The sequence below is a fragment of the Trichomycterus rosablanca genome, chromosome 4 (assembly GCF_030014385.1).
Source record: "Trichomycterus rosablanca isolate fTriRos1 chromosome 4, fTriRos1.hap1, whole genome shotgun sequence".
Taxonomy (NCBI): domain Eukaryota; kingdom Metazoa; phylum Chordata; class Actinopteri; order Siluriformes; family Trichomycteridae; genus Trichomycterus; species Trichomycterus rosablanca.
This window is the reverse complement of record NC_085991.1, coordinates 2323097-2346647: the sequence shown is the minus strand read 5'-3', so window position 1 is coordinate 2346647 and position 23551 is coordinate 2323097. Positions and strand designations below refer to the sequence as shown.

The 23551-nt window shown below is 44.0% G+C and overlaps 1 protein-coding gene across 1 annotated transcript in view; it reads right to left on the bottom strand.

Moving 5' to 3' along the window:
- Positions 1-5461: 5461 nt before the first annotated feature.
- Positions 5462-23551, bottom strand: part of spsb4a (splA/ryanodine receptor domain and SOCS box containing 4a) — a 34154-nt gene continuing 16064 nt past the window's right edge. Inside the window, exon 3 of the mRNA XM_062993792.1 lies at positions 5462-8172. Within this exon, the coding sequence (XP_062849862.1) occupies positions 8045-8172 (128 nt within the window). The 3' untranslated portion in view covers positions 5462-8044. The remainder of the gene's footprint in view (positions 8173-23551) is intronic.

The window sequence follows — 23551 nt, the reverse complement described above, 5'->3', positions numbered from 1 at the left end:
CGGCTTCACTTAATCATCTTCTGTACTTACTGGTAACTTCAGATGTTCCTTGATCTTTCTGGTGGTGATCATTGGCTGAGCCTTTGCCATTCTGGCTATTCTCTGATCCATTCGAACAGTAGTTCCACGCTTCCTTCTGCGTCTTTCAGGTTTTGGTTGTCACTTTAAGGCATTTTAGCTGAGCAGCCAATAATTTGCTGCACTTCACTGTATGTTTTTTCCCTCTACAATCAACTTTTTAATCAAAGTACGCTGTTCATCAGAACAATGTCTGGAACAACCCATTTTACCCAGTATTTCAAAAGGAAATGAGCTATGACCAACCTGTGCAACATTTGCCCCCCTCCTACATTAAATAAGGGCCAAAATTGACAACCGTTCTTCTGCAGAATGAATGACTTCACCAGTTAAACTCCTCACTGCTATTATTTTGAACAACCCACTTTCAATCAATGCTTCAATTACTCAGAATGAGTGGGATGCATGTCCTAATTGTTGGGTTTGTTTTGTTTTCATTACTCTACTACACTTTCAAGTGAATTTTTTGCTATGTAGAAATATCACTTCTACTAAAAACAGTGATTTATCAAGTTAATGGTGTTGGACTGCTATTTTTTTTAACACTACTGTACACTGATTAGCCATAACATTAAAACCACCTCCTTGTTTCTACACTCACTGTCCATTTTATCAGCTCCACTTACCATATAGAAGCACTTTGTAGTTCTACAATTACTGACTGTAGTCCATCTGTTTCTCTACATGCTTTGTTAGCCCCCTTTCATGCTGTTCTTCAATGGTCAGGACCACCACAGAGCAGGTATTATTTAGGTGGTGGATCATTCTCAGCACTGCAGTGACACTGACATAGTGCTGGTGTGTTAGTGTATGTTGTGCTGGAGTTTTTAAACACCGTGTCCACTCACTGTCCACTCTATTAGACACTCCTACCTAGTTGATCCACCTTGTAGATGTAAAGTCAGAGACGATCGCTCATCTATTGCTGCTGTTTGAGTCCGTCATCTTCTAGACCTTCATCAGTGGTCACAGGGCGCTGCCCACGGGGCGCTGTTGGCAGGATATTTTTGGTTGGTGGACTATTCTCAGTCCAGCAGTGACAGTGAGGTGTCTAAAAACTCCAGCAGCGCTGCTGTGTCTGATTCACTCATACCAGCACAACACACACTAACACACCACCACCATGTCAGTGTCACTGCAGTGCTGAGAATGATCCACCACCTAAATAATACCTGCTCTGTGGTGGTCCTGTGGGGGTCCTGACCATTGAAGAACAGGGTGAAAGGGAGCTAACAAAGCATGTAGAGAAACAGATGGACTACAGTCAGTAATTGTAGAACTACAAAGTGCTTCCATATGGTAAGTGGAGCTGATAAAATGGACAGTGAGTGTAGAAATAAGGAGGTGGTTTTAATGTTATGGTTGATGTGTGTATAGATACAGTGCCTTGCAAAACTATTCAGCCCCCTTGAACTTTTCAACCTTTTGCCACATTTCAGGCTTCAAACATAACGATATGAAATTTTAATTTTTTGTGAAGAATCAACAACAAGTGGGACACAATCGTGAAGTGGAACGAAATTTATTGGATATTTTAAACTTTTTTTAGAAATAAAAAACTGAAAAGTGGGGCGTGCAATATTATTCAGCCCCCTTGCGTTAATACTTTGTAGCGCCACCTTTTGCTGCGATTACAGCTGCAAGTCGCTTGGGGTATGTCTCTATCAGTTTTGCACATCGAGAGACAGAAATTTTTGCCCATTCTTCCTTGCAAAACAGCTCGAGCTCAGTGAGGTTGGATGGAGAGCGTTTGTGAACAGCAGTTTTCAGCTCTTTCCACAGATTCTCGATGGGATTCAGGTCTGGACTTTGACTTGGCCATTCTAACACCTGGATACGTTTATTTGTGAACCATTCCATTGTAGATTTTGCTTTATGTTTTGGATCATTGTCTTGTTGGAAGATAAATCTCCGTCCCAGTCTCAGGTCTTTTGCAGACTGCAACAGGTTTTCTTCCAGAATGGTCCTGTATTTGGCTCCATCCATCTTCCCATCAATTTTAACCATCTTCCCTGTCCCTGCTGAAGAAAAGCAGGCCCAAACCATGATGCTGCCACCACCATGTTTGACAGTGGGGGTGGTGTGTTCAGGGTGATGAGCTGTGTTGCTTTTACGCCAAACATAACGTTTTGCATTGTGGCCAAAAAGTTCGATTTTGGTTTCATCTGACCAGAGCACCTTCTTCCACATGTTTGGTGTGTCTCCCAGGTGACTTTTTATAGATATCTTTGAGAAATGGCTTTCTTCTTGCCACTCTTCCATAAAGGCCAGATTTGTGCAGTGTACGACTGATTGTGTCCTATGGACAGAGTCTCCCACCTCAGCTGTAGATCTCTGCAGTTCATTCAGAGTGATCATGGGCCTCTTGGCTGCATCTCTGATCAGTCTTCTCCTTGTTTGAGCTGAAAGTTTAGAGGGACGGCCGGGTCTTGGTAGATTTGCAGTGGTCTGATACTCCTTCCATTTCAATATGATCGCTTGCACAGTGCTCCTTGAGATGTTTAAAGCTTTGGAAATCTTTTTGTATCCAAATCCGGCTTTAAACTTCTCCACAACAGTATCTCGGACCTGCCTGGTGTGTTCCTTGGTCTTCATGATGCTCTCTGCGCTTTAAACAGAACTCTGAGACTGTCACAGAGCAGGTGCATTTATTTGATTACTTGATTACACACAGGTGGATTCTATTTATCACCATCAGTCATTTAGGTCAACATTGGATCATTCAGAGATCCTCACTGAACTTCTGGAGTGAGTTTGCTGCACTGAAAGTAAAGGGGCTGAATAATATTGCACGCCCCACTTTTTAGTTTTTTATTTCTAAAAAAAGTTTAAAATATCCAATAAATTTCGTTCTACTTCACGATTGTGTCCCACTTGTTGTTGATTCTTCACAAAAAATTACAATTTCATATCGTTATGTTTGAAGCCTGAAATGTGGCAAAAGGTTGAAAAGTTCAAGGGGGCTGAATACTTTTGCAAGGCACTGTAAAAGCACTTCTCTCCAGCCGTTCCTTCTCTATTGAATATCTATTCCGCATTAGCCGGATCGAAAACACAAGCAGTGACGGCCGTGGCAGAACCCCAAATGGAAATTCCGCATTAGCGAGCTGCAACTCTGTTCCATTCTTTATTTAGTTATACGGAGGCTCATGCCAGCGCTTCCTAAACATCCGGAGACGAATCTCACGTTGCTCATGAGCAGCTAGAACTTGTAGGGAATGAAAAAAGCTGTGAGCCTAACAGGAAGTAGAAGGATAGAAATGGAGCTGTATTTATTCCAGAGGGAAACGATGGGTGTATGGTATGAACGTCATTTGAAATATTGTAAACAAATCTAAAGACCATGTTATAGACAAACCTTAAAATCATTTCAATCCTAAAAGTAATATATAAAGCTTCAAAAATGTCCTTGGCCAAGCAGGCTTTACATCATACAATTATAACCAAGCTGTTCACTGCAAATAAAATAAAGTTCATTTGTTATGGGAAAAAACACCTTGATACTCAACATCTTTTAAACTCAACGCCACTCACAGAACTGACAGATGTAAGATTGGTACGAGCTTTCTAGACTTTCCCGTTGTAACATGTGGTTACTGCTATTGTTTTGACTCCGGCCATCGACCACCAGCGAGGATCCCATCGTAGAAACCTTCTGCGTACTGAATGTTCTCAGATGCCTACAGGAAGTCAGACCGGTCAGGATGCACCTGTGTACAGGACGGAGGTCATGAGGTCATGAGTGGCACTGAGAACCCCCCTGGTGCCTGTCACAGTAGGCACGGTGCAAATTTAGGTTCTCTGTCCCAGTCACGCTACACCTCGGCCCAGTACAGATTCACACATTGTTATATTTGTAAGGAAAACAGTCGCTTGGGACTACAAGTGGTACGGTGGAGTTGCTACAAGTGTGGGTGTTGCATTGCTCCAGGGTCTCGGAGACCTCATTTCAAACCGTATCGTTAGTTGTCTGGTTGGAGACTGGCACCCTCTTCCCTGTGATTGTGTGGGTTTTTCTTGATGTTCTCGGTTCTCTGTTTCAACCTTTTTTTCAACCTTCCACCAACACTCGAGCATTCCTGGCAGGATACAGAGCATCTACTGAGCATCTACTGAGCATCTACTGAGCATCTACTGGCGACTGTGTGAGGAGAAGCGACTGCAGAACAGTACGGCTGTTTGGAAACCTCATGCAAAATAAAGTAATACAGTAATGAAACCGATTATTGGTGTTTGCTGTCATGGCTGGAGGTAAAAATAGTAAAGATTATTATTATCTTGCTAATTTAGTTTTAATGGCTGTGCAGAGGAACCCAGTGATTCCAGGTCATGTATTATATTTAGCTTGGAGCTACTATAAAGAGTCTCAGTGGTATCTCAGAGTGACGGGTGGGGTTTGCTACAGTCTCTGGTGGGTAGCACTTTCGCCTCACAGCAAGAAGGTCCTGGGCCCGACCTCCAGGTGGAGCGGTCTGAGTCCTTTCTGTGTGGAGTTTGCATGTTCTTCCTCAGGCTGTGTGGGTTTCCTCCAGGAGCTCCGGTTTCCTCCCACAGTCCAAACTGTTGTTTGGTGTTTTTACTCCATTTACCAACAAAGCAGTAAGGTGCAGCAGAAAGACCAGGACTGTCAGATAGATGGATGGATGGATGGATGGTTAAATAAGTAAATAGATGAATGGATGGATGGATGGATGTGTGGATGGATGAATCAGTGGATGGATGGATGGTTGAATGAGTGGATGGATGGATGGATGGATGGTTAAATAAGTGGATGGATGGATGAATGAGTGGATGGATGGATGGATGGATGGTTAAATAAGTGGATGGATGGATGAATGAGTGGATGGATGGATGGATGGTTGAATAAGTGGATGGATGAGTGGATGGATGGATGGATAAGTGGATGGATGGTTAAATAAGTGGATGGATGAGTGTATGGATGGATGAATGGTTAAATAAGTGGATGAATGGTTGAATGAGTGGATGGATGGATGGATGGATGGTTAAATAAGTGGATAGATGGATGGATGGATGGATGGAAGGATACTTTATTGATCTCAAAGGAAATTAAAGAGTGTTTTGTTTGTGAGACCTGGTCAGTGACCAGTGGGTCCGGTGTGCTGTAACACCACGCCCCACTGTAAAGTATGGTGGTGGTAGCTTTATGTTAAGAGGAAAAGCAGTACTGTGACAGTATACGGTCTGAGTGATTGAAGGTTAAGGGCCTTGCTCAAGGGCCCAACAGTCTCAACCTGGCAGTGTTGGGGCTTGAACCAGCAACCTTCTGATTACTACTATGATTACATTTTTACAACTATCTTTAAGGGACAAACTTGCCTTAAACATTTCAAATGTTTGGACACAGTGTAAAATGAATGAAAACTTTGTGATCATCCATTTGGTTTTTATTCACATTTCAGACATTCTTTTTACTTCACCACCTCACATCTCATCAATAATAATAATAATAATAACAATAATAATAATTAAAGCAGCATTCTGGTTTCAAATAAAAAGCCATTCTGGATGATTTATCGAGGTGGTCGGTGCCCATGTGCCAGTCAGCACGCCATATACAATAAAAACGAAGTCGCCCCAGATAAATAAAACTCATCATTAAAACCATCAAATAAAAATTCACACTAACATTCAAATAAACAAACAAACACGCGGGAATTAAAAAACAATTCTGATTCTTACAGCGCTCAGTGGACTGTTGATTTATTATGCATCAGGATCCTCATTCGTGTCGCGATCGCCTTTTTTTGCATGTGTGCGACCTGCAGACCTGCGAGTCTCCTGAGTCTCCTGAGTCTGGCTTCCTCCTGGAATGTCAAACCGTGCTGCCGAGCTCCCGTTAGCATCCCTGGATGCCCTGGCGTCCCAGAATTGTTTGAAGTTGGCAGACGTTTTCCACCGACGCAGCGCTGGTACCTAATCCGGGACCACTCCGCACGTTTCCACCAGCAGGATCGGCACGGTTCCAGCACGAGAAATGCTACAGGTCTGGAACTGTGAGCCGCCGTGAGCGCAAACGCAACAATCTAATCAGGAGCTACGGTGCTAATGCTAATGCAGGTTTGGCTGTGCATCACATGCACGCTACATAGTATGAAAAACAATACCACGATTAGTGACGTGCGCTCATTTTACATACTAGTTAGCACGGAAGCGTGTGCCTCAGGGTGCAGCCTTCACAATGCTAATGCTAATGCTAATGCAAAATGTCTTACACTTAATCTGTACTACAAAAGTCATGCTAATGCTAAGAGAAGGTCAGATTTGATATGACACCATTAGTAGTGAAGTCATTTTATGATGTTTGATTGTAACAATGCTATCCTAATGCTGCAGTGCTAATGCTAATGCTAACAAAATATTATTTTTGCTAATTTCGAAGACTTTATTTCTTTATGATATTTGATTGTAACACTGCTATCCTGATGCTAACAGAACCTTAGCTACATACTCTATCCATATACAGACTGTCAAAGTCTGAGTAATCAGGAGCTGCTGCTTATGCTAACAAAGCAGCCACAGTTTTAGAATTACTGGCCGTTGCAAAGATCTGCATTGCCAATGCTAAAGCTAACAAAATGCTAGCTACACTATATTGCCAGAAGTATTCACACACCCATCCAAATCATTGAATTCAGGTGTTCCAATCATCGGATGCAGTGAGCGGATGCTGAGGCGCATAGTGCACAGAGGTGAATCACTACAGACCTCCAAACTTCATGTGGCCTTCAGATTAGCTCAAGAACAGTGTGTAGAGCTTCATGGAATGGGTTTCCATGGCCGAGCAGCTGCACCCGAGCCATATATCACCGGATGCGGTGGTGTAAAGCACACCGCCACTGGACTCTAGAGCAGTGGAGACGTGTTCTCTGGAGTGACGAATCACGCTTCTCCGTCTGGAGATCTGATGGACGAGTCTGGGTTTGGCGGTTGCCAGGAGAACGGTACCTGTCTGACTGCATTGTGCCGAGTGTAAAGTGTGGTGGAGGGGGATTATGGTGTGGGGGTGTATTTCAGGAGTAAAATACATATATATACAAAATATACTCTTAGTTCCATTGAGAGGAACTCTTAATGCTTCAGCATACCAAGAGATTCTGGACAATTTCATGCTCCCAAATTTGTGGGAACAGTTTGGGGATGGCCCCTTCCTGTACCAACATGACTGCTCACCAGTGCACAAAGCACGAGGTCCATAAAGACGTAAATGAGCGAGTTTGACTGGCCTGCAACCCGGTAGAACACCTTTGGGATGAATTAGAGCGGAGACTGTGAGCCATCAGTGTCTGACCTCACAAATGCGCTTCTGGAAGAACGGTCAAAAATTCCCATAAACACAGAAGAGTTGAAGCTGTTATAGCTGCAAAGGGTGGCGACATCATGTTAAACCCTATGGATTAAGAATGGGAGTCACTCAAGTTCACGTGTGTGAAGGCAGACGAGCGAATACTTTTGGCAATACAGTGTATCTCTTAACCTGACCTCTATATCCTGTATCTATGTAATAATACAAACAACATGCTACTAGATGTAGTGAAATGTGCTAATTTGAAATACTGTTTAGCATGGTAGCATGTGTTTTAGCGCTTTGGTTAGCTGATACTAGAAACAAGCTACAGCACAGTCGGTGGAAAACGGCTACCCGGTTCCTGACGGTACAGAGAGATCGAGGGAAAGACTCCGCCATCCAGCAGGTGGTGCTGCAGGCAGTCCGGTCCATCATCAATAATTTAAACTCAAAAGAAACAAATCAGACGAACAGAAACCAGTTCAGTTCAGGTTCGAGTCCCAGTCCCGGTCCCGGTCCGTTAGCCACGTGTCGCCCCAGTGTAAACATTCGCTCCTCGTGGCCTGGCGTCGTCGTCGTGGGCGTCGGTATCGGCGGTACAGTAGCTGCACTTGGAGGCCTCGGCTCCGGGTTCATACGCATGGTGTGGATCGGCCCTCGTCACTGGTACTGGAGGTAATCCTTTAGAGACTGTGGTAAAGGCAGCGCCTCGATCTGCTGCAGCCGCTCCCGTCCCAGCGCCAACCGCGCCGCTCTCCTGCACAGGTCCATCAGAGGGAGGGGTTCAGCTGGAAAACACGAAATAAACAAGAATTACAATCGGGTACGCGTCCTGCCGGTGAAATGACGCTTACACACACCTAGGCACAAGTGATCAGGAAACACAACACAGACTGGCACTTGGCAGAACAAGAATAAAGGAACTGGAGAAGATCAGAATTGTCTAGACGATGCTCTTCTCTGGGGAAAACTGGACAGTATAAATGCAGGACAGAAGGAACATCGATGCTTTTGAACTCTGGTGCTGTAGAAGACGTTTGGACGGCAAAGAAAACAAATGGATTATTGACCAAATTGAACCAAACCTCTCGCTGGAAACCAATCATGAAACACATGGACACACTATGAGAGGAACCAATTCATTGGAAAACACAACTGTGCTTGGAAGAGTTGTAGGTAAAGGAGGAAGAGGACGGCCAGCAACAGAATGATGGATACAGCTAAAGGATGGTCTCCAGGAGTCATAATTGACTGGACGGCAGTTTCTTTAATGTGACACAGAAACAAACCCAGAACTTCAGACTGGTTCCAGACTGGTTCCAGTGGTGGATCATGTTCCATGTGTGTCTGAATGAATGCCGGTCCATTGTGGCAGACTCAGGGTTTAAATAATAGATGGCGTTTGCTGCTGAAGCCCGATCCCTCACAGCAACCCTAAACAGAATAGAACCGATGCCCATCTGGCTCCCACTATCTACCATCTACCATCTGGCACAGCTGGTAAAGTGGGTGCCAAGTAGCAACATGGGGACGCGTATTCTCCCTCAGTTTCCTCGGGTGTTAGTGATGTAGATGAGCTGAATTCAATTATTGATATTCACTATCTGACCAAAATCATTTGGACACCAGAATAAAAATGTGATGGATGCCCCATTCCAATACTATGGGCATCAACATGGAGTTGCCAACTATAACAGCTTCAACTCTTCTCTCTTCCAGTCAGGCACTAATGTTGTATGAGAAATCCTGGCTTGCAGTCAGGGTTCCACTTCATTCCAAAGGCTCAGTGCAGGCCGCTGGAGTTTCTTCACTCTAAACACGGTGGTTAAAACACCTGAAGGTAATAATTTAAAGGGGTGTCTACATACTTTTGGCCACATACGCAGTCGAGTATCATCTGAATCTTCTCCCTGCAGAGAGTCGATTACACGGGATGCTTTTTTCCGTGACACCACATTAAAATGAGTTACAGAGCAGCAGCGTAACTCCGCTCCACAGACAGGAAGAGCAATTTGTTTTTATCGTTATGCTGCGTTTACGAGCTTTGTTTATGCTCATTTCGACAGGAAGTGAAATGCACCGTCCGACTACGCGGGTTTAATGCTTCGGTCGTAACCCTCCTCAACCATGCGTGCACATGCAGCACTCGCACGGGCGGCAGCGCAGAGGGCCGGGTTCAGGGGGGATCTATAAATCACGCCGGTGCTAAAAATAGAGCCGACGGAGTAAACACAGATGCCGATCAGGCTCCTGCGGCTCGGAGACGAGCGGGGGGTCGCATCCAAGCGAAGAGTTTGTTTACCCTCGTACCTCCTGCGTGCTTCATGTCTGTGGTATGTCGACATGAATAAACGATTTATTTAAAATAGATTTTAAAGAGGTGGCTTTGGTTAATATTTAATTGTTTTTATTTAAAAAGTCCAACAGTATCTGCAGAACAGAACGAAGAGCAATATATATATATATGTTCATTCATTAATTTTCTTAACCGCTTATCCAATCAGGGTCACGGGGGGTGCTGGAGCCTATCCCAGCTTTTCAATGGGTGCAAGGCACACAGTAACACCCTGGACGGGGCACCAGTCCATCGCAGGGCAGACACACACACACACAGACATTCACTTATAGGGCAATTCAGTGTCTCCAATTAACCTGACTGCATGTTTTTGGACTGTGGGAGGAAACCGGAGCTCCCGGAGGAAACCCACGCAGACACGGGGAGAACATGCAAACTCAGCACCGAAAGGACTCGGACCGCCCCGCCTGGGGATCGAACCCAGGACCTCCTTGCTGTGAGGCGACAGTGCTACCCACTTAGCCACCGTGCCGCCCTATATATACACATAATATGGCCAAAAGTATGTGGACACTTATATAAGATAAGACCAGTTCCAGCGTGACTGTGTGAGGAAACTCCAGTGGCCAACACCGAGCCCTGACTTCAAACTTACTGAATAGCTTTGGGATGAATTGGAGCTTTGATTGTGAGCCAGGTCTTTTCGTCCAACCCCTTCTGTCCTTACAAATGCCCTCTTGACTGAACAGGCCCAAGTTTCCACAAACACACTCAAAAATCAGTCATGGAAAGCCTTCCTAGAAGAGTGGAGACTGTTAAGGTTGCAAAGCAGAGTCCTTTTCCAAAGGGAAACGTATCAATTATTTACCGGTGTGGCTCCAACTAACCTCAATAATTAGGATTGGTGACAATTGGTGACATTAAAAAGTCCTACATTTAACCCGAGGACACTTTTAGATGCCGCACTTGTATAAACCAGTAGCATCACATCCCATAACCAGGAGGACGAGCTGCTTTCGTCTGGGCCATTAGGCCAAGAATCTGAGACAGGTTTTATGAAAGGGCTTGCCGAGAAAAGCCACTTTAGGATAACGATGATGGTCCATAAATTATTCACTTAGCTGAATCAGGATCAGAAATCCTTACTAATTGTCATCATTTTTCCATGCGCTCGCTTATAAACACAAAGGAAAGTAAGAAGTTACTGATGTGCTGTCAATCATTCGCTGTTTCTTCATCGATACGTTATTAAACTAGCCTAGCCTGGAGGCCAGGTGGGAACGCCCTGGATAGGGTACCAGGCAGTCGTACAGATATTTACTTACGTATTCAAGTTCCCAGAGGCAACCTCTGATGTTTGTGGCTGGGTCTGAAGATAGGGATCAAACCTCGAGCTCCGAGGCTCATACAATATTTATACAACAATATACATGTACTACCAGTACGATATGAAATTAAACTACATTAATGGAACAGGAACCCATGGTGGGCTATAATGCCACCGGTATGCTATAATGCCCGTGCCTACCACTGCTTCTTTGTACAGTGGACGAAGGCAGAAAGTCTGTGTTCCTTTTTAAATACACCAAGCTGACCTTCTGATCAATACCTACTCTATATGCATCATATTTTCTTTTAAAGCACTTAAGGGAACCGTATTGATAACGGTCAGCCTGCCAAATCTGAAAGACAGTAGCCTTCAGCACCCGTGGCCGCCACAATGCTGTCTGAGAGCAGCGCTCCCACAAAAACAGATCGTCCAAACGTCAAGTCGAACGGTGGCATTCAGAGTCGGAGTTTAATAAGATCCTGGATTAGAAGTGGGTCAGAATTCAACTCAAAGAAACAGGACTGAAACACCAGGTCTAGCTAGCGGTACAGTTATACACCATGTAGCAGATAGGATATAGTTTGAGAACCAAAGTGGAGAGTGGAGAGTGAAGAGGAAACAACTTGTTATAGCTTAGAAATCACATAGAGGCCACTATTTTAATGGTATTTGTTTTTGGAGTGGGACGTCCCAATAAGCCCATAGTCAGGTGTCCAAATACTTTTGACCATATAGTGTATGTATAAAATCAATCAATCGGTCAGTACTTTTTACTGGACCGTGCAGAGCCCTTGATTGATTGTTAGCCAGACCCTCACCCAACATCAACACGTGACCTTACAAATGCGCTAATGAATGAAGGAGGACAAATTCTCACAGATAACCTCCAAAATCTTGTGATAGATGGAAGGGGTGGAAGGGTGTGAAAGGAGTCGATATTAATGCCAAATGGTTTATGAATGCAGTTGTAATAGGGCAGTTGTAGGGTTAGGGATAGGGTTAGGGTACTGGACTAGTAATCAAAAGGTTGCTGGTTCGAGCCACACCCCTGCCAGGTTGCCACTGTTGGGCCCTTGAGCAAGGCCCTTAACCCTCAATTGCTTGGACAATATGCTGTCACAGTACTGTAAGTCGCTCTGGATAAAAGCGTCAGCTAAATGCCGAGAATGTAAATGAATGTAAATGTAAATCACATAAGTTCAGTATGTGTCAACAATAATTAGTGTTTTGTATTGCAGAAGTGGGTGAGGACGGGCACGAGCAATGAGCCTGCATGGGCATCACAAAACAGTGTGAGACTGATGCGCAAAATAAACACCTTTAAGCTAAACTGTGTGTTGCTAATCACATCAAAAAACAGATCAATAAGTCAGTCAATTAGTTAGTTAGTTTTATTTAGGACAGAGGGTTAAATGGATGGATGAAAGGATTACTGTAACTGGTTGGTAGTTTCTACCATTTCCTTCAAAGAAAGGTGTAGATCGGCACATTGTAGTCCTAAATGAACTACATTCCCTACAGGCTACTGCGCTAATTAGCTCTCATCAGCTGATTAGCACTCATTACATTCACCTGTGCTCAGCTCTATATTAGTGCATTCCTACAGCAACACGCTAAGGTAGATGGTCGGTTTAAACCGATCCCCCACCCTAAAAACAGACGTTATTTATAATAATTTATAATAATCTAATAGAAGAAGCTTGAAGGTGATCAGTAGTGTTGATTATTGATGCCTGATCACGTCAGATAAATAAATGAAGTACAAACAAACACTAATGAGTGAAGCAGAAAATTGAAACGATCAGTGTTGTCGGAGAATCGAGGTCTGATCACGTTCATCTGTGTAAATAATCACAGACTTTCATTCACAAATTGATCAGTGGTGTCAGAGAATTATATAAAAAGAGTTTTAGGTCCTTATTTTTATTTAGACTTCAGTCTGTCTGTCTGCGTACAGCGTGTAACTCGATCGTTTTCAATTCTTTAAAGCATCTGTTCGAGCCCCTTCGAGCAATTCGGGTGGTTGAATTTACGTTTGTAACCAGCCACATTTGTAGTGTTTTTTTTCCTTTAAAACTTTATTTTTGCACTTAAATCTTAGTCTTTAGGATTTTTAAACAATTCACTTGCTAACAATAACAAACAATCTTAAGAAATCAAAAGCAGGAAAGACAGTCAGCTTATGCTGAGAGAACATTTGTTCAGATGGTTGACTAAAAATAAAACAGTAAATAAAACAGATATGCTATCAGTTAAAAGCTGCCAGAATATAGTACAAACTGTCCACTGTCTAGCAAGCGTTTCATTACAATGGGTTTACAGGAATGGAAGAAGGGAGAGAAGGTATACGTAGGGAAATATAAGAAACTTTAAGATTATTGGAAATTTTAACATTAATAATGTTTTTGCTTTATTTAAAAGTAAAGACATGGAGGTTATGTATGAAACAAAACATCTGACAAATGACCCCCTTGACCGTGGTAGCACATGTTCACTCTTTTGATGAAATTTTCCATGACACGTTGACATAATTGCTGAGAAATTTAAGCAATGTTGTGTCGAATTTCCTCTTTGAGGTCCTCGATGGATTGTGGCTTGTTGGTGTACACTTTATCCTTAAGATAACCCCAAAGAAAAAAGTCTAATGGCGTCAAGTCACATGATCTTGGCGGCCAATTCACATCACCATTTTTAATGTGAATTTTTACAATTTCTATGTGTTGTTCGATTGTGTACCTTTTCATGATTTAACCTCAATGTTTACTAATGACAGCAATTTAAAAATCTCTAACTTAGGTTTGGCGGCAAATTTAAAATGTCACTTCATTTTGGGACACCCTGTACTAGTGCTGGGCAGTGTGACGGTACATTCGGTAAACCGTCTTTGATTCCTCATACCGTATGGATTTTTCGTATACCGCCATAGCGTAACATGGTTAATTTTAACAGCTGTAGGCTTCAAAAGGGAGCAGATCATATAATATTGTTTACAGCCAAAAGTGTTATAGAGCGCCGTGCAGATTAATTAGTTAGACAGTGTGAACAGATGAGAAATTTCCTCAATATGGTGAAAAAAAAATAAACAAAAACAGATGGAGGATGAAGAGAGGAAGACCAAATATGCACCGGAAGAACCTGCCAAAGAAATGAGGCGTGTGGGCAGTTTAGAACAGACTAAAACAATTTATATTGCACGATCTGTCGAGCCACAACTGTTACAAACAACGACATTATGAACGCAGTAACGATCCACATACACAAGGACACGATTCCTTACAGGGTGAATATACTTAATGTTAGTCGCTATTTCAACGTTATAAGTTAACTAAAATCTGAGATATTTAAAGTCGTCCACTTTTCAAACGTAGTTTTTTTTTGTTAAAGGGAGAGTTAAGGGTAATTGTACGATACTTAAATATTAAATAAACAATTAAAATTTTATTTCTTGCAACTGTACTACATCACGTACTGATTCCATTGTACTATATTTTGTGTCATTTTGTGGGGCTGAGCAAAGCTTATAGTCCTCAAAACCTTCATTATATACAGTACATGGTGAAATGAAAACTTTTTATATTCTATGTACTTATGAATACTTAGAATAAGCCACAGGCATATAAAAAGTCTCAGTCATACAAAAAATATACCGTGATATACCGAATCGTAAAAAATACCGTGATACAAATTTTTGGTCATACCGCACAGCCCTAATATACACATGTAAATATATATTTTTATACTTTCTAATTCTCGCTGCTTTAACGATGCAAATTTCCCCGTGGGAAGATAACCTCGTACCAGTATGGAACAGCGTGGTGCAGCCGTGGTAACTTCTGGTTTTACAGGGTAAAAGACTATAGAGACTCGACGTCCAGTTTGACCTTGTAGGCGGTGCTATATTTATTCCTACGTTTCCACCTGAGTTAAGGAGTGTTGAGGGGTGAGAGGTGTGACAGCTAAAGTGTTGATAATGATGCACCTCCAGCAGGTGTGTTTTCGAAACAACAGAACGCGTTAGCATGCAGCATCCACACTTTTCTTCTCTCGTCCGCTGAAGTAAATTGGAAAATAACACCATAAACTACAGCAGTACCAGCTGCGCCCGGTACGTCTGACCATCCAGACACATTGGCTGTCAGAATAAAGCGACAGTTTGGCTTTTCATGCTAAATTTGGCAAACAGACCACTGTTTTATGTAAGGGTTGCAGTCAAACTAACCCTATTTATACAGGCACTGAAAACTGATCACAAATGAGATATCAGGAGGCCACACCATGATGTTAAATGACATTACAGGACTTCTACACCACTCACTTAATCATCTAGATTTCTGCATGTACATTTTGACCCCTGTGGTACAGTGTTGAATTATGACCCCTGTGGTGCAGGGGTTCGAATCCCCAGCAGTGCAACTGATTAGCTATGTCTGAGAGGGAATGCGAGGCCCTGCAATAGAATGCCATCCCATCCAAGGTGTGTGTGGATAAAACAATTATTCATTCATTCATTCATTCATTCATTTTCTTATCCACTTATCCAATCAGGGTCGTGGGGGGTGCTGAAGCCTATCCCAGCTTTTCAATGGGCGAAAGGCACACAGTAACACACTGGATGGGACGCAAGTCCATCGCAGGGCAGACACACACACACATTTATTCACCTATAGGGCAATTCAGTGTCTCCAATTAACCTGACTGCATGTTTTTGGACTGTGAAGCACCCGGAGGAAACCCACGCAGACACGGGGAGAACGTGCAAACTCCACACAGAAAGGACCCGGACCGCCTCGCCTAAATCTATTGTGTGTGTGTGTGTGTGTGTGTGTGTGTGTGTGTGTGGAGGACTGTTTCAATCATTCAAACTCAAAACAAAGATCAGCTCAAGCGGATGAAATTCCAAAACCCATAAAATCCCCAAGACGTACGAGTCTGATCACGCAGTCTGAGTGCTGAACCTGGGAGTTCTCTCCACATCCAAACGGAGAACACAGTATGAGCTGATTCATGCTGAAAGGTACCAGATTAATAGCTCTGCTCCAAAACATTACTGATCCTCTTCTCCCCCCCGTCCTTTCTTCTCAGCTGCACCCCTAGGACTTCTGTTCTTCTTACAGCTCCTCTGTACCCCCTCCTCGCTCCCCTTTACAAAAAATACCTGGGGTTTTTCTATCACACATGAGTCATTATGATTGAGATCTCCAGGATCTTCCTCTCGCTTCCACAGAGAAGCAAATCTAAATTAAGACGTCTCTATTGTTAGGCAAGAAAGGCATGACGAGGGAGCGGAGCACGTCCTCCGCACTCACAACTTTTAACTCGGATTTTATTGCTGCTCGAGCTTCGGCGCAGTGAGTACAGTGGGTCGTTTATTTATTTATTAGGATTTTAACAACATGTTTTACACACCGGTTACGTTCATGAGAGGACAGGTAGTTAAAGATTCACCAGTTCAAACACAGTCATGGACAATTTTGTGTCTCCAATTCACCTCACTTGCACGTCTTTGTACTGTGGGTGGAAACCGGAGCACCTGGAGGAAACCAACGCAGACACAAACCGCTCCATCTGAGAATTGAACCCGAAACCGACTTGCCACCCCAGTGATTGTATTACAGAAAAAAAATCATTTATATTAGTAGGATACAATTTTTTCACTACTCAAGTAGAATATGGTGTAGAACTACAGTAAGATCATAATTAGTACTCAAGTGGGATTAGGTTTACTACTCAAGTAAGTTTAGATAGTTCTGTAGTAAGTTCTAGATCATCTTTATTATTCTGGTAAGATCTAGGATCAAGTGAACTACTTAAGTTTAGTACTAGATTAGTATGTTTACACGTTTTACTGTAGAATTACAAGGTTTACCACTCAACCAAGTTTAAATCAAGTACTGTAGTAAGATAATGTTTACTACTCATGTTAGACTAGATTTTAAAATTAACTAATCATTTTACCGCTCAAGCAGGATCTGGATTTACCCCTTAAATCATAACAAATCCTGGGGGCCTCAGTGAACCTAGAGTCCCATTGCATTTATTTGAGACGAGTTAAATAGGCTATAGGCTACGTTGGGACTTTGAGAATGAACACATATTTGATTTGCCCACCACCAGTGCAAAGGTCAACGGATGGTGGAAGGTTCCGATACAGTTGTTGATGCGGATCCCGTCACAGTAGACCCAGGTAAGGCAGCTTCCACCACCAGTTCAGCCTAGGTAAGGTAATAAATCCCTTAGATTATTACCAAACTAGGAATGGTTTAATTCTTAATTCAAATTATATTAACTGTTTAAATTTGGGGTGGCTTGGTGGGTAGCACTGTCGCCTCACAACAAAAAGGTCCTGGGTTCGATCTCCAGGCGAGGCGGTCCGGGTCATTTCTGTGAGGAGTTTGCATGTTCTCTCCGTGTCTGCGTGAGTTTCCTCCGGGAGGTCCGATTTCCTCCCACAGTCCAAAAACATGAGACACTGAATTGCCCTATAGGTGAATGGGTGTGTGTATGAGTGTGTGTGTCTGCCCTGCGATGGACTGGCGTCCCGTCCGGGGTGCAACTGTGTGCCTTGCACCCATTGAAAAGCTGGGATAGGCTCCAGCATCCCCTGTGACCCTCATTGGATAAGCGGTTAAGGAAGTGAGTGAGTAAGTGAAGATGCTTTTATCCCAAGCAACCTGAGGGTTAGGGTCTTGCTCAGGGGCCCAATAGTGGCAACTTGGTGGTGGTGGAGCTTGATCCAGCAACCTTCAATGCTGAGCTAACTCGTCCTTAAAACTTTTTTATATTCACAGCATTTAGTGGACGCCTTTATCCAAAGTGACACAGTTGTGAGTAAATACAATTTAAGCAATTGAGGGTTAAGGGCCTTGCTCAGGGGCCCAACAGTGAACACTTGGTGGTGATGGGGCTTGAACCAGCCTTCTGATTTACTAGTCCAGTACCTTCACCACTGAGCTGCCCTATATTTACTACCTAATCAAGACTCCTGGCCAGATGCAGGTTATATTTAGGACATTATCACCCAAACAAAGAACCAATTTTACTCCAGGAGTCCTGGAGCTGACACACTTTAAAATAAAAGTACAAACCAGGGAGAGAAAAGGACCGGGTTCTGCTACGTTCAGAGATCAGGTAGCAGGAAATCATTCAGAGCGAGTGATTGATCAGAGAGAGGATTGGCGCCCGGTCGTAAATATGAGTTGAAAGTTCTCTACACAGCAGGAATCGTTTGGTCCTTTATTGATTCGCTTACTAATCAAGTTCATAATCGCTAATGCTAACGCTGAGCTTCTAGAAACGACTGCTAATTCACAGAAATCTTTTTTTATCTCCAGTGCTTTACGAGTGCATGTCTGATGGAATCCGTACGCTCCCACTACTGGTCCAGGTCACTGCAGAGACTACAGGAACTTCTTGTAACAGGAAAACAAAACTACAGTCCAGTACCAGAGCTACCAGTTCCATAGTTCCTGTTCTGTCGCTAAAGCTTCATGTTTAGGTACCAGTGGACCCAGTCAGGTGGCAAATGAATCTATATTAATCTACAAATTCAGACGGCCTGGCTCACAACCAGAGACGTTCCAGTACATCCCAAAGGTCTACAGTTGTGGTTCCATCACACCAAACATCACCCACTCTGGGCCAGTTCAGATCTGCACGTGGGTCTCATTTGCCGTACCAGGATTATAAAACTGTTCTGCATGAACATGGTACTGAACGTTCTGTGCGAAGCTGCACCCCGAAATCTTAATACATGCTTTCAACAAATGACTTCAACGTCCAAAATGTTCCTGTGGAGAAATAAAGCCTGGGCGCTGACTAAGCTCACAGCTCATAAACTCACACACACACACACACACACACACACACTTTCTTACAAGTGCTGCTTTAGCAGATTTGAACAGACATAATAACAGTCCCAGCCACATAATCTCCGTCTGATATCTCGCTGAAGCGTTTACGTCTTAATGCATGAGGGCTCGGTCATGCTGGGACAGGACTCCGCTGCCTGAAACACCGGAACACCTAGTTGGTGCGTCCACATAGTTTGGAGACAAAGTTCTTTAGGACTGATATTCCGGTCCTGCAATGTTTGATACGGACTATTCGAACTGTGCATGGTGCTACAGAGAAATTACTTGATACTTTACACTATACAGACAAAAGTATATAGACACCTGATTATAAGTAATGGTCATTGTAACCTTCCCTATTTTGGATTGTCTGGCGACACGGTGCCTCGGTGGGTAGCACTGTCGCCTCACAGCAAGAAGGTCCTGGGTTTGATCCCCAGACGGGGCGGTCCGGGTCCTACCTGTGCTGAGTTTGCATGTTCTCCCCGTGTCTGTGTGGGTTTCCTCCTGGAGCTTCGGTTTCCTCCCACAGTCCAAAAACGTGCAGTCAGGTTAATTGGAGACACCGAATTGCCCTAGGTGAATGGGTGTGTGTATGTGTGTGTGTGTATGTGTGTCTGCCCTGCCATTACTGTGTGCCTTGCGCCCATTGAAAAGCTGGGATAGGCTCCAGGCTCCTGGGACAGGCTACCCTGATTGGATAAGTGGTTAAGAATGTGAGTGAGTTAGTGAGTGAGTGCAAATCGGGACTGGATATAAACTTTTGTTTGTGGAACCGCGACCTTCCGCCCAGTCTTTGTTTTCATTCCTATTGTTCCTCCGTCCTCCTGTCTGTTCACCTGTCTGTTCACCCGTCCGTCTCTGCAGCTTCCGCTCCATAAAGGTTCAGAAACAAAAGCGAATTCACCAGGAAGACAGGTGAGCAAACACGATGGGGCGAGGGAAGGCCTCGGACGGTGAATAAACAGAATCTGGAAACGCTGACGGGTCGATTAAAAAGCTGCCGACCAGAATTCCCACAAGCGTGAGTGGGTGAAGTGGGTGAACGTACATGACCGCCAGCAGCTGCTCCCGACAGCTGATGAGTACAGCATGAACACGATGGCTTTATTGTTCATGTTACAACGACATTCTTCACTGATACCAGCTTGGTTGGAAGCTGAGGTCTGAGTACAGCATCAACCCTAAAGTTGGACAGTGGAGGCCTGGTGGGTGGAGCTTTGGACTATCAACTGAAAGGTTCGCAGCTCTCCCATGCAGCCACTGTTGGGCCCTTGAGCAAGGCCCTTAACCCTCTCTGCACCAGGGGTGCCGTACAATGGCTGACCCTGCGCTCTGACAAGGAAAAAGAATTTCGTTGTACTGGGATTCAAACCCACAACCTTTTGATTGATACTTCAATGTACTAACCACTGCGCTTCCACTGCTCATAATATGCGTACATAAGTAGAAATGAGAGGAAACTCAACACTATATCTCCCAAAGTATGTGGACATGTGACCATGAGAAATTGCTCAACAACAGCATTTCCCCCTTTGACTTTTTACATTGTTCCAGTTTGGATGAGCTCAATTCCCCATTGCTGTCTGGCAACCTCTGCTAGGTGTTCAACGTAAGGCCCAACATCCCATTATTACGTTGACCACGCATTTTTCGAGGAGCACACTACTCTGTACGTATTCTTCTGCCACTCATGCTGTTATCTGGACTGGACATCAGGGGTCTGTCTGAAAACCTAGTGAGCTGCCTTTATGCCTACTGCCTACCTGGGCAGCTGCCACAGTAGAGAGGATTCTAATAAGACGTCGAACTCATGAGGCAGATTATTTAGATGGCAATTACGTCACCACAGTTTTACCTTACTAAGCTAACACAGTAAACTCGTATAATTACACCTTAATACAAATTAAACATTAATGAGAATTTATTTACATTTTGAACTCTGTTGGTTGCTCCACATTTGTTCGTCCGCCACGCTTGTAGTTTTTGTGAGAGAAGTCGTGCCGCACTGAATGCTGGGATTGCCCTCAACGCTGAGGAGGCGTTGGACGCTCCCTCGTTATTCAGTCAGGTTATCACTCAGAATTAAGGCGCCTCAGTAGGAGCATTTTAAGGATTTTAAGGACTCAGCCGACTGTGCGCCCGACCAGGTCGATAGCTCCACCAGACTTGGACTGCGCTGACGTGTACGTTACTATTTATAAGGACAAAGTCACGTAAAAAAGGCAAAGCTGTACCTCATGACTGTCTGTCTGAATAATGACCCTGATTCTCTCTCGCCCGCCTGCCACCACCTCATCTAATCCTCCCCACCCACCCGTCCAGCCTCTGTTTATTCATCCTTTCATCTCCCACCTCTCATACTCTACTGAGCGAATGCGCATCTCTGGGTCAGACTGCATCATTTAATGTATCAGAAGTGGGTTAATTGGCGTGTGTGTGTAATATCAGACGTGGCATGGTGACAACAGCCGGCTGCCAACCGGAGGAGGGAAGAGTGGGGCGGAGGATTATGGGAAATGGCAGGATGTCTGAAAAACTAGTCACCTATTATAAGGTTGGGCTTCAAAGTCTAAGAGATTCCAAGAGATTGTAGATGAATTCCAACTTCAAGTGCAGCAAAAGTTCCACTTGGGGTGACAGAAGGGGGTCACTGAGGGACGGACGAATAACTAGAAACAAGGACCAAAAAGACGGCAAACCCCAGCGCTGACTCTGAGGCAGTCAGAGATGCATATTAACTGTTTAAATTTGGGGTGGCTTGGTGGGTAGCACTGTCGCCTCACAACAAAAAGGTCCTGGGTTCGATCTCCAGGCGAGGCGGTCCGGGTCATTTCTGTGAGGAGTTTGCATGTTCTCTCCGTGTCTGCGTGAGTTTCCTCCGGGAGGTCCGATTTCCTCCCACAGTCCAAAAACATGAGACACTGAATTGCCCTATAGGTGAATGGGTGTGTGTATGAGTGTGTGTGTCTGCCCTGCGATGGACTGGCGTCCCGTCCGGGGTGCAACTGTGTGCCTTGCACCCATTGAAAAGCTGGGATAGGCTCCAGCATCCCCTGTGACCCTCATTGGATAAGCGGTTAAGGAAGTGAGTGAGTAAGTGAAGATGCTTTTATCCCAAGCAACCTGAGGGTTAGGGTCTTGCTCAGGGGCCCAATAGTGGCAACTTGGTGGTGGTGGAGCTTGATCCAGCAACCTTCAATGCTGAGCTAACTCGTCCTTAAAACTTTTTTATATTCACAGCATTTAGTGGACGCCTTTATCCAAAGTGACACAGTTGTGAGTAAATACAATTTAAGCAATTGAGGGTTAAGGGCCTTGCTCAGGGGCCCAACAGTGAACACTTGGTGGTGATGGGGCTTGAACCAGCCTTCTGATTTACTAGTCCAGTACCTTCACCACTGAGCTGCCCTATATTTACTACCTAATCAAGACTCCTGGCCAGATGCAGGTTATATTTAGGACATTATCACCCAAACAAAGAACCAATTTTACTCCAGGAGTCCTGGAGCTGACACACTTTAAAATAAAAGTACAAACCAGGGAGAGAAAAGGACCGGGTTCTGCTACGTTCAGAGATCAGGTAGCAGGAAATCATTCAGAGCGAGTGATTGATCAGAGAGAGGATTGGCGCCCGGTCGTAAATATGAGTTGAAAGTTCTCTACACAGCAGGAATCGTTTGGTCCTTTATTGATTCGCTTACTAATCAAGTTCATAATCGCTAATGCTAACGCTGAGCTTCTAGAAACGACTGCTAATTCACAGAAATCTTTTTTTATCTCCAGTGCTTTACGAGTGCATGTCTGATGGAATCCGTACGCTCCCACTACTGGTCCAGGTCACTGCAGAGACTACAGGAACTTCTTGTAACAGGAAAACAAAACTACAGTCCAGTACCAGAGCTACCAGTTCCATAGTTCCTGTTCTGTCGCTAAAGCTTCATGTTTAGGTACCAGTGGACCCAGTCAGGTGGCAAATGAATCTATATTAATCTACAAATTCAGACGGCCTGGCTCACAACCAGAGACGTTCCAGTACATCCCAAAGGTCTACAGTTGTGGTTCCATCACACCAAACATCACCCACTCTGGGCCAGTTCAGATCTGCACGTGGGTCTCATTTGCCGTACCAGGATTATAAAACTGTTCTGCATGAACATGGTACTGAACGTTCTGTGCGAAGCTGCACCCCGAAATCTTAATACATGCTTTCAACAAATGACTTCAACGTCCAAAATGTTCCTGTGGAGAAATAAAGCCTGGGCGCTGACTAAGCTCACAGCTCATAAACTCACACACACACACACACACACACACACACTTTCTTACAAGTGCTGCTTTAGCAGATTTGAACAGACATAATAACAGTCCCAGCCACATAATCTCCGTCTGATATCTCGCTGAAGCGTTTACGTCTTAATGCATGAGGGCTCGGTCATGCTGGGACAGGACTCCGCTGCCTGAAACACCGGAACACCTAGTTGGTGCGTCCACATAGTTTGGAGACAAAGTTCTTTAGGACTGATATTCCGGTCCTGCAATGTTTGATACGGACTATTCGAACTGTGCATGGTGCTACAGAGAAATTACTTGATACTTTACACTATACAGACAAAAGTATATAGACACCTGATTATAAGTAATGGTCATTGTAACCTTCCCTATTTTGGATTGTCTGGCGACACGGTGCC